Raw genomic sequence first — 14,923 nt, 5'->3', positions numbered from 1 at the left:
AGGGCTGGGTTGGGGCTGAGGAGGGCTGGGCTGGGCTGAGGAGGGCTGGGCTGGGAGGGCCGGGCTGACAGGGCCGTGCAGCGCTGTCAGGCGGTGCCGCGGCCCCCGCCCCTCACTCCGCCTCCTGCTCCCTCGGCCATTCCCAGCCCGCCGCCTCCTGCCGCGCTCCCGGCGCCCGCTGGAGCGGCCCTGGGAGCCGCCGAGGGGCTGCTCGAGGTGAGGGGGAGCCAGGGGTCGTGCCGGGGCCGTGCCGGGCCGTGCCGGGGCCCTCAGGGAGCGCGGGGAGCCGGGTCTCTGCAGAGCCGGGCCCTGCCCCGCTGCCCGCGGCCCCGGGGGGTGCTGGGGCACGGCCTGCGGCTCTTGCCTTTGGCAGAAGTCGAACTACACTTGAATAAAGATGGTAACCGCGTTTACCCCTTTCTTCTTCAAACAGCTCAATGACATCCAGAAAGAAGTTGCAGGGTCTTGTAGCTGCTACAATTACTCCAATGACTCCTGATGGGTGAGTTGTCAAAGTTGCACTGATTACTGTTTCCTTAGACTTCTACTTTGCTTCTTTCATATTTGGAACTATCTACGTTGTTTCTTTCTTTCTTCCCCCTTTTTCTTTTTTTTCTTACATCAGATCTCAGGTGGGATGTGGGAACTGTTAGGTTGGTCCCACTAGGACCAGAGTGAGATTCCCTTTCCTCTGCCTCCTCCTACTGCCCAGCAATTGCTGTAGGTCTGGGTTGAGAGAGTTTGGATCAGTCTCACTTCTCTTTTTCTGCTGCCTTGTAGGTGCAAATTAAATCATAGTAAGCTTATACGTGAAGAGTATTGCAGTGTTTTCACGTTTGTTTAGAAAACCACAGTCCTAGTTAAAAAGAGCTCTTGAGAGCTAGAAAATAATTGTCAGAACCTGAAGGCCTTTTAGATTCCACTTTACCCTAGCTAAGTCATGCATGCACTCGTGTGCGTGCACTCGTGTGTGTGCTGGGATTAGTCTAAGCCTGAAGAAAATACTGCAAGGAGAGCACAGTTCTGAAAATAACATCCAATCGAAACTTGAAATTTGGCTTTCCTCAGGGCAGGGGTGGCTAACAGAACCCTCCTGACTGCATTTTGGTGTTGCAAGACAGAGTTTCCTGGAGTCAGCAGAGAACCCTGAGCTCTGGTGGGGGATGTGTCAGGATGTGTTTGTGTTTTCAAGGGAGATGGTGGAGATGTGCTACTTACGACTGCCAAAAGTGAACTCACTTTTTAAAAGTGCTGTACAGCTTGGCACTGTCCCAGTCAGAGAACTCATTCACTTGCAGGCACTGCTTTGATCCTTGCTTTAAAAGAAACTTGTTTCTGATTTCACTTTTTATCACAACTCAGATTTATAGAAACATGGTATTTAGAGAGTGACCTGAGCCCTCTGCCTGGAATGCATGGTCCTGGTCTGATATGTTCTGGGAAGACAAATGTGGAATTTTGGGTGACGTGTAAGACCAGTCAAGGCACCAGAATTGACTTCCAGGCTATAGGGTTTGTCTGTATGTTTAACAAATGACACAACAGCCAAATATTATACACTGGTAAACAAAACAAGTTTGTCCTGCAGAGAAGATAAACACAGAATTCTATTTCCCCTGTTTCTTGGGGAAGTCTGTTGCTTTCCTCATCCTTTAATGAGAGAGAGAGAGAGGTCAAAGTCACATCCAGCAGATGCAATTTCAGTGTCTGTATCCAGAAGTAGTTTAACTATTTGCCAGCACAAAATCTTTATGCTCTCAAGAGGACTCCTGTTTCCCTCGACAGCTGAAAAGGTTTGTCTTCTATTCTCTCATACCTCCCCAAAAAAGTCCCCTGCTGTGATGAGCCTGCAGTAATTCCCAATTGGGATAAAAGGTTGAAACTACTTGTCAGGAGGAAGAGAAACTGGAAGAGGGAATTCAGAGCTGAGCTGTTACCTCAGATGTTAAATAGATGCTGAGGGTATCATACCTTGGGGTAATCTGTGTATGTACAAATGCAAGGCTTCAAAATACATGGGGTTTTTCTTGTTTCTTAATGACTAAGTTAAAGAGAACTGTGGATGGAGACTTATGGTTGCTGTGATTCCTTTCTCTGCAGACAAATCAACCTTCCGGTGATCCGTCAGTATGTGGATTATCTGGTAAACAAGCAGACTGTGAAGAATGTTTTTGGTGAGTGTTTCTTTGACTGAACCTGTGTTACAGCCCTTCTGCCTGGATGGAAATCCAGTGATATCTCACCTGATAAGAGCTGTAGTGGGGGGACTGTGGATGTGGGATCATCCTGACCACTTATAGTCACCAGTGGAGAGAGAGCAAGAGGTACTTAAGGCATCTGCTTCTGCCCACATCCCATTTCTGTGTGGGATAAAATAAGTGTTGCCCTCACAGGGTTACACTCCCAGAGGTGACTGGATAATGTGTTGGCAGAGAAGGCTCACTGAGTGATTCTCCCCAACTCAAAAAGTGTCAGTTCTTGTCTTCAGTGAAAACAATGTGTGTAGGTGAGGCCTCACCCTGTATGTTGTGTGTCGAAACAGTGAATGGCACGACAGGAGAAGGCCTGTCCCTCAGCATCCAGGAGAGGAAGCAGCTGGCAGAAGAATGGGTGTGCCAAGGAAAAGACAAGTGAGTAGCTGAGAGGGAACAGGGGAATCCAGATCTCATGTTTTGATATTGGCATGCCTCGATTGCACAGCCAAATTTGCTGATGCCTTTTTACTCCAGTATTTTGCTGTTGGGCTTTGTTCCCCAGCTCCTTTGTCACTGAGCTGTGTTTTTGTCACTGCCAGTTAGCTGGTGTCCATTTTTTTGACATTTCTTACAAGCTTTGGGAGCTTGTAAGAGTCCTTCTCTTTGGTACACTGAGGGGCAGGGGGACAAGAAAGGACTTGGGGGGAAAAAAAAGGCCTGTGCCCTTTGCTTACTCTCAAGAAGAATTGAAAATAAAAAGCATTCCTGAACCTTTTAATGTAATAAATGATTTGGAAGGGGGAACCCAAGGTGTCAAATGTTAAACTGCTTCCCCAAAGGTGCTAAATCAGAGACAAAAGAAAGAATTCAACCTGGATCTGCAGTAGTGTGTCCAGTTGCAGCTCCCTTCTCCATCTCCTGTACCTGCTGCCTTCCTCTTACTTGGTCTGTCAGAGGATGTGCAGGGCAGGAGGTGTTTTATGGAGAAGGGTGGTGAGCAGAAATAAACTGGTGTGAAGGCTCACAGCTTTCACATCCCTAGCCTTTATATCCATATCTCCTGTGGATATAAAGGAGAAACACAGCAATGGGACTGATGGCCTGAAACATGGGAGAGTCCCTTGGCAGGAACAGACAGGCACTCAAAGCTGCTGCTGTGAGGTAGGTCTGCAGAGAAAGAGGTTTAGAATGCAAAGATACACTTTGATATCCTTTACTCTTCCTGGCTTCTTCTTACACCCTTGACGTCTTAATTTCAGCTTCCTAATAAAATGCTGAGATTTGTCCCTCCTGACAGCCTTGCAAGTACACCAGCAAGGAGTCACACATGATCCATGCTTGCAAGTGTGATTTTTTTCCACCACTTGTCGCTTGTCACTGTTGGCATTTTCCCTGTGTGTTGGTTTGTCAGGTCAACACAGGCTCAGATCCTTTCTAGGTTCTTGTTCTGTGGCTCCCCAAGCTCATTTTGGCAGCCTGGCATTTTTCACCATCACTGAAACCTCTCCAAACCTTCTGAATTTGTTTTTTTTTTGGTACAGATTGGATCACGTGATCATTCATGTGGGAGCACTGAGCCTGCCGGAGTCCCAAGAGCTGGTGTGTGCATGATATGATTCCTTTTCACTGTGTGTGATAAATATAAATATTTTACCTTCAGGTACTTTCCATTCTGTCTTTTACAGGCAAGACACGCAGCAGCCATAGGTGCTGGTGGCATTGCTGTCATAGCGCCCTTCTTCTTCAAACCCACAAACAAAGGTGAGTACCTGTGATTGCTGGGGCCTTTTTATTGCCCTCCAAACCTTGATCATAGATAAAGGATTAATACCACCTCCTTTCTTTGGAAACTGTTCTGGTGATAGCGTTTGCACACTTGTCATGGAAAAGCAAAACCTACAAGAAGCGTTTTTTAAAGATGAGAATTTTAAAATTCTCCTGGTAAGAAGTGGGAAAAATGTCTTTTGGGATGTGTTTTGTTAGTGTCTTGTAAAATGAAGACATAATAATTCTTTGATTCTTAAAATGGTACAAGAAAATTGTCCAAAAACCTGTTCATCATTACCACCAAGCAACACCCCGGGGAGGTGAACGTGACCTTGATCCCTTGTCCTTTGTGACACACAAGTGATCCTGGTGAGCCTGTTTGGCACACAGGTCTGGCATGTGTGAGAGCAGGTCTGAGTTACATCTGCAAGAGAATGAATGAGTTACTGAAATTGCTTTGGTTTAAAACATATACTGTCTTTGCCTTCCTTAAGGTCTTCCCCTGATTTTTGTCACATTTAATGTGTTAGTGACGTGTGAAGGGTTTTATATGTATGGTGCACAAGCTGAGGCCTCTCCACAGCCCCTGGCTGTGAATCTGAACTGTCTGTCCCTATGGAATGTCTCCTTCTCTTATGGGATATGTGATGTTTTCCTTCCAGATGAGCTGGTCTCTCTCTTACAGAAGGTCACATCTGAGGCCCCTGATGTTCCATTTTATTACTATCATATTCCTCCTCTGACGGGTGTGAAGAGTAAGTACAGAGTACAGATCTGTGGTCATTTGCTCTGGACAGCAGGTTATATGGTGTTTTTGGATGTATGGATTTACATTCAGTCTTAAATATGTTGTTGCCAGTTTGTGCCTAAACTTTCACTTATCCAGGGTTTTTGTGTTCTGATCTGGTAAAAGAGTCTCACTTTTTGTTGTCTTGCTCATTGGTTTAGAGCTGTATAGCTTACTAGGCTTAGGCCTATTAAACAACTTCTAAAACATTAAGTGTCCCTCTTGAGGATGTGGCGGGGGACTGTCCCAGAACAGGGCTGTGTTCCTTCACATGAGCTTGCTGTCCTGCACAGTTCGTGTGGAAGAGTTGCTGGAGGGAATAAAAGAACGGATCCCCACCTTCCAGGGTGTGAAGTTCAGCGACACGGACCTCCTGGACCTTGCACAGTGTATACACAAGAATGAAGCACAGCAGCTTGAATTTCTTTATGGGGTGGATGAGGTAAGGGGCTCCTCTTAAAAATAATTCCTTCTAAGGCATTCTCTTGCTTCAGCCTTGGGGAAAAACAACCCTGGACACTCAGTGCCAGGCAGTTTCGTTGCTCCCTCCCACCACCCCTTTTTTATTCTTTATTTTGTTACATGAAGTAAAATGTTTTTGTTTTTTTTTACTTTTGTTTCTCCCCTCACCCCAAACTAGCAACTGTTGGGTGCACTGGCAGTAGGGGCAAATGGAGCAGTTGGCAGGTCAGTATGGCTTGGACTCCTTCCCCTCTGCACACACACTGCGGTGTTGTATCTTCCACTGTCTGCACAGCGTTTCCTTGACTGTCTTCTGTCACCACAACAGAGGATTTTACAGGGCAGGGATGTACAGATGCAGACACATAATGTAGCCCCAATCCTGCTGATGGGACAGTCATATAACCTGGGGATCTCACCCAGTGTTCCTTTGGGTGATTAGTGCTGCAGTCCCTAAGCTGACCCAAAGGTTTCAACGTACTTTTTATCCTCACAGCAACTTTAGAAGTGATCCCTACTTCAGTCTTCATTATATGTGTAAGGAGCCAAAACCCAGAGAGGTAAAAATCATTAGTTGACATGAGAAGTCTGTGAGGAAAAGGGCTCTGCCAAGTTTATTTCTGATTTATCTTCTGCCCCTCTTACTAGGCTGCTTAGATGAATTACTGTGTGATATCTGTGTTCCCATTTAGAGGATCCATTAAGTGAACAAGCAACTGGAAAATTAAGAGGTTGATGAATCTGCTCTCTAAACTCTTCTATAGGGCTTGACGTACTTCAGATGCTTGACCACATATAGATTGCACAAATCTGTCTTAATAATGACATTCTTACCCTGTCAACAGCAAAAGCCTGTGGTTACTTGCTTCGTTTCACTGATTTTAAGTTCCTCCTTTCCAATTCTCTTTTTGGTTTGTTTTGGGGTTTTTTTTGTGTTTTTTGGCAGCACATACAACTATTTGGGCCGACAAACCAATCTGATGTTGGAAGCCTTTGCAAAGCCAGACCTTGCCTTGGCACGGAAGTATCAGGTACAGCATCTTCCCTGGCCCCACTGGGAGCAACTTCGAGCTTTACTGGGGTGGTTTTCTGTCCTGACGAGGGAAGAAAGAAACCCTCAATATGAGAATCAGCAAGCTTCGTTTATTGATTATTGCTAACAGCTTAATATATGCTTTATAATTAACTCATACATATTGCAAAAGCTAAGCTCATTATTGGTTCTGCTTAAATGTTGATCTCACCTCTTACTCCCTCCTTATGTTGACACAGGTGGCTCTTAGATGCCTTTTGTTTTGCTAATCACAACGTCCTGTTTACCAGCCAATTAGCACTTACAAAGACACTGTGGCCTTGCTATCTCAGATCTTCTCACGGCCTAGGCAAACCGTGTTCTATAGCCAATTCCCTACAGTTTTCCATCTGGGTTTGTCATCCATACCCTGAGGTAGCTTTATTAAAGGAAAATTCTTCCAGCTCCGTCCCCCCTGCTTGTTACTCATCCCTGCTCAGCTTTTTGACCAGTCCTTACTAACTTTTATCTAAGATCTGCCTCACTTACCCTTCAACTCTCTAATCTCATCCATGCAGGTGAGTCTTTTTCCTTGAACAAACCCGTGGGGAGCAAGCCCCTTGACTAGGAATATTCTGGGGGTAGCCATGATGTAGGGCAGAAAGCTGTCCTAAACAGCTCTGCCTTCACCCCTCTTGGTCTTGGGCAGCTTGGAGATTTATGGGGAGTTCTGAGCCATCAGTGCACAATCTGTACCCAATGTTTTTATGGGACATTTGAGGCATCCCTCCCCTATTCCAATGGAATTCAATTAGTATTTCCCATAGACTGGCCCAGTGGCCAAGGGCTTTTCTCAAAGCTGGGCTACAGTTGTATAAAATATAGATATCATAATATCTCTAGATGCTTTTACACCTTCAAACTTGAAGGTGTTAATAAACTACTGTTGGTCTTTTCTAGTTTCTCACTGGGGAGTTTCTCAACTTTGTCATCAAACTGGGTAAGTAAACTGGGTAATCACTGCCCGTTTCACTCGTTATGTCTAAAAATGTGGACTTGGTGCTCCTGAAACTCTCATGTTGCTGCACTCTTGGAACTTCCTTCCTGAAAGATTTCACAGTGAAAAACTGTTGCATCTGCTGTTTCCCAACTTAGCAGCAGCTGAAGCTGGGCAAAGGGAGCTGACCAAGCATCCCTGACTGATTCCACTCTCCCTTCCTTCCTTCTGCTGTGAAATCTCACAGATTTAAAGCTAGGACTCTGTGATTTACCCTTTTTCTTACCCTGACTCTTTCTGTGGGTTGTTTTTTTGTTAGGTTTTTTTTTTCCTTCTGTCTCCAAAAGCTCATTTCTTTATTTCTACAGTCATTTTTCTGAGACAGTGGTGCCCAAGGAGGAAAACAGCTCTGATACTTCTCTCTCCTGCCTTGCTGTAATTTAAGAGGAACTTTGTTGAAGGCTGTACAAGGCCAAAACATTTTAAAATTGAATGATTTTTAGAAACAAAATCAAGATTAAATACAAAAAGCAATTAAAACCAACCAAGTCAGAGTCGTGTAGGGAGACTGAATCAGACATGAAATGTTCAAATTAAATTAAATCAGATACTTAATGAAGTGTTCACTGTGCGTTTGCTGGGATATGCAAACCCTGCTTAATGTAGCTGAGCTTTAGTGCTTGATCTTATTTCTTGGGTTCAAAGTCAGAGGAATTGCATTATTTTTTAGCCTTATAGATAAGGAGGCAAATACTGAATTTCCAGAGCTATGGACAAGGAGCAGGATGTTACTACTCCCAGGGTTTGCCTTTGCAAGAATCTGCACTGGGGCTGCCTATATATAAATAAATGTAGTGAGCAGGTGTAATTTTTACTGTAATGCCTTTCCTGTCTGCAAGCACAGCTCCCTCTTCTTAGTTACGCTGTTCTTGCTTCCAAGAAATACTTGAAGCCTGGTTGATGCTGGATTACCCAGGAAATCCATGCTGCTGCTTTTTTTGGCACCTGTGTCAAGGCTGCTTTAAGCAAGGTGGTCTGCAAATGCCCTGATTTTGCTTTTATCTGCCCAGGTTTTGGTGTTGCACAGACTAAAGCTGTAATGACTTTTGTTTCTGGCATTCCCATGGGACCTCCACGGCTTCCGCTCCTTGGTGCCTCTGAGGAGTTCATTGCCAAGGCCAAAGCCAAGCTGGACAGCATTGTGTGGCCTGATGGTAACTGATCACACAGAATCTGGGAATCACTGAGGTTGGAAAAGACCTCTAAAATCTAGTCCAACCATTAACCTGACACTCCTGGGTCCAACCCTGAGCCACATCCCCAAGTGCCACATCTGTTCACTTCCACGTGGATCTGGAGGTTCCTTTGCTGGGATTCTCTGCCATGTGGCACATTCCCCACATGCTGGGCTGGGATTTCTTTCCGGGAATTGGCAAAGTGCCCAAGTGCCTTCCTGCTGGGGCTGGCTTTGCTGGGGCACATGTGGCCCAACACTTTACACTGTTCCTCTGGAGCTCTGCACATTCCAGGTCTAGCTGGTACCTTTTAATAAAAAAAATAGCAAATTTTCCTCAGTTGGAGGGGCTGACTCCTTTTGCCTAGAAAGGAGGAAGATCTGGCTCCACCCTCCCTCCAGCTGGATGATGTTTTGTCTTCTCCATGAGCACTACACTGTGTTTAAACAACAGTATGGCACCGTCAGATTGCTCAGACTGGTATCTGTTTGTCAGAGTCACTGGGATACTGTCTGTGCATGTAAAATCCTGCTTTTGTCTGATCTCTTTGTGTTCATACACCTTAATGCAAAATTAAAAAAACATCCCTTTTGCAATAGCAAGCTTTGGCTTTCTAAGAAGCAGCTATTTCTCCATTTGTTTTCCTTATGTCAGGAACAAAGCCACAACTGAGCTGTGCATCTCTATATCCCAGTGCAGAATGCTGTCTGGCAGGTTAGGAAGTCAGAGAATCAGAATCACAGAATGGTTTGGGTGGGAAGGGACCATAAAGCCCATCCAGTCCCACCCTCTGCCATGGGCAGGGACACCTTCCACTGTCCTTCCACCAAGCCCTGTCCAACCTGACCTTGGACACTTCCGGGGATCCAGGGGCAGCCACAGCTTCTCTGGGCAACCTGTGCCAGGGCCTGCCCACCCTCACAGGGAACAATTCCTTTCCAATATCCCATCTAACCCTGACCTGTGGCAGTGGGAAGCCATTCCCTGTGTTCTGTCCCTCCATCCCTTGTCCCACGTCCCTCTCCAGCTCTCCTGGAGCCCCTTTAGGCCCTGGAAGGGGCTCTAAAGTCTCCCTGGAGCCTTCTCTTCTCCAGGTGAATTCCCCTAGCATTCCCAGCCTGGTTCCAGAGCAGAGGGGCTCCAGCCCTCGGAGCATCTCCATGGAATCCCAGAACTGTTAGGGTTGGAAGGGACTTCTGGAGATCACCCAGTCCAACCCCCCTGCCAGGGCAGGGTCAGCTGGATCAGGTGGGTTTGGGATGTCTCCAGCGAGGGAGGCTTCTGGCGCTCCCCGGGCGCTGTTCCCGGCTCTGCCCCTCACGGACAGCCGTTCCCCGCTGAGGGGCGGGGCTGTGCCCGCCCCGCCGGGCCCTTCCCGGCCGCCGTCCCGCCGGGCCCGCCCAGGCGCTGCCGCTGCCGGGCGGTGTGCCCCGGAGCCTCAGGGAGCCCCCCGGACCCTCACGGAGCCCCGGCCCGCCCGGCCATGGGGGACGTGAAGAACTACCTGTACGCCTGGTGCGGCAGGCGGAGGGTCATGCCGGCCTACGAGATCCGCGCCGCCGGCGGCCGCGGCCGCCAGACCTTCCTGTGCGAGGTGCGGGCCTGCCCCGCCGGGTTCGGGCCACAAGGGCTGTGCGGGGACCCTGAGGGGTCTCTGTGGTCCTGCCGGGGGGTAGGGTCCGTGACGGGCATCTGGGGGCTCCGAGCGGGTCCGGTGTCCTTCCGAGGGTCTGGGAGGCCCCGCCGGGGGTCTGGGGTCCCTGCCTGTGTCCTGGGGGTGTTGTCGGGGGCTTGGGGGCCGTGCCGGGGGTCTGGGCTCGCTGCCGGGAAGGACCTGGAGCTGTGCCGGGGGTCTGGGGATGTTGCCGGGGGGCAGGTGACAGGGGACCCTGCCGAGGGTCTGGGGGCCGTGACGGGGGTCTGGGCTCTGCCAATGTGGGGGCTCTGCCGGGGAACCCGGGACCCTGCTGGGGTCTGGAGTCTGTGACAGGGACCTGGGGACCCTGCCGGTGCAGGCTTGGGGCTTTGCCAGAGCGAACCTGGGGCCAGAGCAGGGGGCCTGGGGTCGCTGCCGGGGATCTGGGGGCTCTGCCAGGGTGGTCGGGGGTCCTGCCCGGCCCGGAGGGGGTTCACTGGGAGCCGAGGGCTCAGGGAGGGCTCACAGTCCCGGCTTCGTGTGCGTGGTGTGAGGGGAGGGGCAGGAGGGAAGCAGCCGGAAGGATGCTGCTACAGGGAAAAGGAATCGGTTTTCTTAAGGGTGATGAGTGTCTGCACGCCGTGTGTGTGGTCCTTCTTGCACTTAAAATAGCTGTGTGTCACCTTTGCAGAGAGGTTTGGCCTGCGGTTGAACTTGAGATGAAACGTACCAAAGAATTCCTGCTGGAGTGGCTCCTAGGCTAGGCTGTAACAGTACTCTGCTCCTGGCTCCGGATAGTGTGGATGTGGGAGCTGTGAGTTCAGGCTGGCTCTGAGGACGAGCTGGCAGTGAGTGTGCAGGATGGGTCAGTTTCTGAGCTGGGCCATGGATTTACACTAAACACCTTGAATTTGTCATTTTACCCTTCCTTCCTGTTTGTCTTCCCTGTCAATACCAAAACTGAGAAGCACAGTGATATTAAACCAGTTTTCAAGGTGTTTTAACTGAGATTGAGCATTACTCAGATGGAGTGGGTTTATGTGCAGTTAGATTAACAGAATCCCAGAATGGTTTGGGTGGGAAGGGACCATAAAGCCCATCCAGTCCCACCCCCTGCCATGGACAGGGACACCTTCCACTAGCCCAGGTTGCTCCAAGGCCCGTCCAACCTGGCCTTAGACACTTCAGGGATGGGGCAGCCACAGCTTCTCTGGGCAACCTGTGCCAGGGCCTCACCACCCTCCCAGCCAAGAATTCCTTCCCAATATCCCAGCTAAACCTACTCGCTGTCAGTTTAAATCCATTCCCTCTTGCCTGTCTCTCCATGCTCTTGTGAAAACTAATATATAGAAACTAATATATGTATTCTATATTATACAATATACGTATATTCTTGTTCTGGTTTTTGTATGTTGATGCCCTGTGAGCATCCATGGAAACTTAACAGGTGGAAGGATCAGTCTCATGAAAACATTCTTTCTTGCTGATTTCCACAGTCTGGCTGTGAATCCAGTGCAGTTATTGGTTGGTTGGAGGTATCATTGTCCAGGACATAGAATTGCTGCTCTAAAGTAAAAAAATCACAAATTAATCACATGTTTTTATCTGCAAGAATGTGAAGCTAAGCTTGAAGGAACACTGGCTCACTCCTGTCCTAGTTGTCCAAGGGTTTGGGATTATGGTTGAAGAAGGTGATCCTGGGCAGGGTTTGCTGCTGTGTGTTGCCAGGATCCCTTCCTACATTGATTCATCTTTTTCCACAAGGTTTTTGGAAGCACTTGTGCTCTGAGAATGGAAGTTTTCAGAGAGAGTGAGAGTCTCTTTAGTAGGCACAAAGAATACAGTCAAACCCTGCAGAAATATATGGCTATGTCTAGTGATACATAACAACACTTAGCGACATTATTTCTGCTGTATTTATGAGCAAGCAGACTTTGGTGTTTCAGCCAGTGCTGCTGGTTTGCAGGCCCCTCTCACCCACCCAGCTGTGTGTTGTTCCCTTCAGGTCCGAGTGGAAGGGTTCAACTACGTGGGCATGGGCAACTCCACCAACAAGAAGGACGCACAGAGCAACGCTGCCCGAGACTTCATCAACTACCTGGTGCGGGTGAACGAGATGAAGAAGGATGAAGTCCCTGCTTTTGGAGTAAGCTGCTCTTTCTCCTTGCCAAAGCCTGACCTTTCTTGGCAGTGGGATGCTCCCAGTTGTGTTTCACTCAGGAGTTCAGTCCCCTGTACAACGATGAGGATTGAGTGTGAGGGACTTGTGCTTGCAGTGCTGGAAAGCTGGGATACATGCAGAATATCAGGGTAGAAAAGATCCTTAAGACCATCGAGTCCAACTGAATGTTGTGGGATGATCTGGGTCCATGCGTGTTAAGCTGCAAAGCTGATGAGGCTGGAAAGAACTCAGAGTCCCTGTGAGGTGCAGCCTGACTTTAAAAGTGCTGAGTACTCACACCTGACACTGGGAATTGTTTTAGATACATATTATAATATATATATATGCACAATCCTGTGTACTTAAAAAAAATTACAACAAAAAAATAATAATCACAAATACCTCAAACCAGACATTGAAAATTTGACATTTTTTAAACCATAACTGCTTGTAGCCACAGCTCCTCAGGTATGTGACAGGATCTCTGCTTTTTATGATGTTGTATGAACCATCAGCAATGACTAGCACATAAAGGCTGAGGAGGAGGGTAACTCTGTCATTGCAACAATTTTAGAGAAAAAAATAAAGTAAATAAAGCATGAAGTTATGTGTTATCTGTTGGGAAGGAAGACAATAATTCTGTTTTCTCAGCTTTCTTGCCTCTTTAGCCCGGGTGAAACCCAGAGTGGGAACAGAACTGATATTTAGGTTTAGATGTGCCAGTTCACGGCAATTCAGTGTTCAAACACCTGTAGTTGTGTTCCTTTCAGTTTTTAAAGGGTGTTACTATTGCGGTTGCTACTGGGTAGTAACTATTGCATATTTACTGGGGATAACTATTGTGTAATGTTGCCTGAGCTCTTTAAACTGCCTGACCAGTTTTGAGCTGAACAATAAGACTTATTCTGTACCAGTGTGGTGAGGTTTTCCTTCCTTCCCTTCTCTAGCCAGCCCCAGGTGACACCCCCGATGGAGCACAGGAAGCAGCTAGAGATGTCACTGGTTCCAGTTCAGCTCTGGGAGGACCCCTTCCTCCACATTTGCTTTTAAAAGGTGAAGTAGGTAAGGCTGAAAACTGTAATTTGTGTGTATTTGGATGTATTTGGGTGGTGATTTTTCTCCCAAATACTCTGCAGACAGGAGACATAGTTTTGGGACAGAGGTGTGAATGACTGTGAGGTCTGAGGGACTGGTCATGGCCTATGAGATTGCCAGGAAATGCCTCTCCATTGCTGAGAATATGTTTTGGGGGGGTTATTTTATTTTTGGTTTTGTCCACGTGATAGGCAATGGCCCAGGTGCAGCACCTGGAAACTGTGGCAGTCGTGGAGCTCAGTGGGATCAGGGTGCGAATTTGCAAGATTATTATTCAAGGAAAGAGGAGCAAGAAGGTCAGGAGGTAAGTCGTACTATGGAATTCTCCTTTAATTCTTAAACAGGTATCTATTTCACCCCCTTTAATTTGTTATTTGCATTTGTAATCAAACTTGGAGTTTTCATTTGATATTTTGCTGTTGATTTTAGCTTAAGCTGCAGATTTACTCACTGGCTTTTAACAAAGGTAATTTGCTTAAGCTAGGAACAAGATAAATCACTCTGGATACTGTGAACATCCAAGTGTTTGTACAGACATTTTGTTGTGAAAATAAGGAATTACTGAGGACTCTCTAGCATTTTCTGTAATGCCTCAATTATTTTATAGAATCTGGGTGAGTTATTTGAAAGACTTGTTGTAAGAATGTTTAAAACTAGTAAATGATATTCTTCTTTTCTGTATTAGACCTCAGAGTCAGAAGTGGACTTAAATGCTGACCTTCATGGGGGTTGGACCTTGGAAAATGCCAAGGCACGTCTGAACCAGTTTTTCCAAAAGGAGAAGATCCAGGAAGAATATAAATACACTGAAATGGGGCCTGATCACAACAGGTTTGGTAGTTTTAGTCACTGTCTGTGTGCAAAGGGTTTGGTGACAGTGGCTGTTCACACTTATTTTTAGTGCTCCACAGTGTTCTTAGCCAGGACCAAAACATCCCTAAATTTGCTTATGTAGAAATGTGCTTTAAGGACATTTTATTTCTCTTTGTATTACAGTTAACGTTTTTGACACTGGAATCTTCTACTGGAAAAATTAGTTTGGCAGAATTTTCCCAAAGGAGTTTTGAGGGTTTCACTTGAGACCAGCTGGATATTACTCTTTCTTGACTTTCAGCCCATTCCATCAGAGAATTTGCATGTGTTTCCCCAAATGGAAATAACTCATAGCAGATTGTGCATAAAGAATTGATGGGTTTTATTACTTTACCCCTGGAAACAGTCTCTACAAATCATCAAAACTTCAGGACATTGTATTTCTGGTGAAATATGGTGATGCTTTGTGGCCAGAAACAATGGCACGCTGCTGCTGCTGGATTCTCCTGGCTGGGTCCGAGGTTGGGTTTTTTGCATTGTATAAATTTGTGTTCTATGAGAGTTGATGTTTTTAGAAAGACAAGAGAATTTTCTTTTTACAGCCTTTCATGAGAGTCTCACTTGCAGGACTTCTGGTATTCTTTTGTTGAGACTCCCAAGCATTTAGAATATCTAAAATGTTTGTATCGGTGCAGAAAGCTGTAAATTCTCATTTAAAACTTGTCTTCAAGTCACTTCATCTCCATTTATGTCTCTCAGGCAA

General features: G+C 46.9%; 2 protein-coding genes across 9 annotated transcripts in view; both read left to right on the top strand.

Annotated features, from left to right (window-relative positions):
* Positions 1 to 80: 80 nt before the first annotated feature.
* Positions 81 to 9,087, top strand: NPL (N-acetylneuraminate pyruvate lyase). 4 transcript variants are annotated; one of them, XM_017836939.1, is made up of 12 exons: positions 82 to 216; positions 434 to 502; positions 2,101 to 2,174; positions 2,543 to 2,630; positions 3,737 to 3,794; positions 3,881 to 3,956; positions 4,625 to 4,717; positions 5,043 to 5,191; positions 5,390 to 5,436; positions 6,158 to 6,242; positions 7,184 to 7,223; positions 8,291 to 9,087. In XM_017836939.1, exons 2-12 carry the CDS (start codon positions 438 to 440, stop codon positions 8,440 to 8,442), a joined length of 927 nt encoding a protein of 308 aa, XP_017692428.1. In that variant the 5' UTR covers positions 82 to 216; positions 434 to 437; the 3' UTR covers positions 8,443 to 9,087. The 4 variants fall into 4 exon arrangements, with proteins under 4 accessions (XP_017692431.1, XP_017692430.1, XP_017692428.1 ...); XM_017836940.1 differs by lacking the exon at positions 8,291 to 9,087 and adding an exon at positions 7,589 to 8,241; XM_017836942.1 differs by lacking the exon at positions 5,390 to 5,436 and having other exon boundaries at positions 81 to 216; positions 8,291 to 8,435.
* The window catches only part of DHX9 (DEAH-box helicase 9), a 30,248-nt gene continuing 21,501 nt past the window's right edge, over positions 6,177 to 14,923 (top strand). For 2 of the 5 annotated variants that reach the window (XM_017836936.1, XM_017836937.1), the window contains exon 1: positions 14,185 to 14,681. In XM_017836936.1, the coding sequence (XP_017692425.1) occupies positions 14,614 to 14,681 (68 nt within the window). In that variant the 5' untranslated portion in view covers positions 14,185 to 14,613. The other 3 variants (XM_017836934.1, XM_017836933.1, XM_017836935.1) reach the window with 3 other exon arrangements.

This window comes from Lepidothrix coronata, unplaced genomic scaffold (genome assembly GCF_001604755.1).
Source record: "Lepidothrix coronata isolate B3197 unplaced genomic scaffold, Lepidothrix_coronata-1.0 Scaffold288, whole genome shotgun sequence".
Classification (NCBI taxonomy): Eukaryota; Metazoa; Chordata; class Aves; order Passeriformes; family Pipridae; genus Lepidothrix; species Lepidothrix coronata.
This window is presented reverse-complemented; position numbering and strand designations above follow the sequence as displayed.

What these genes read in the sequence shown, in the direction of transcription:
- NPL (XM_017836939.1), top strand. Translation starts at nt 438, where the DNA reads ATGACATCCAGAAAGAAGTTGCAGGGTCTTGTAGCTGCTACAATTACT. An exon ending in GACTGTGAAGAATGTTTTTG is followed by an intron (nt 2,175 to 2,542) that starts GTGAGTGTTTCT and finishes GTGTCGAAACAG; the next exon opens with TGAATGGCACGACAGGAGAA. An exon ending in CTTCAAACCCACAAACAAAG is followed by an intron (nt 3,957 to 4,624) that starts GTGAGTACCTGT and finishes TTTTCCTTCCAG; the next exon opens with ATGAGCTGGTCTCTCTCTTA.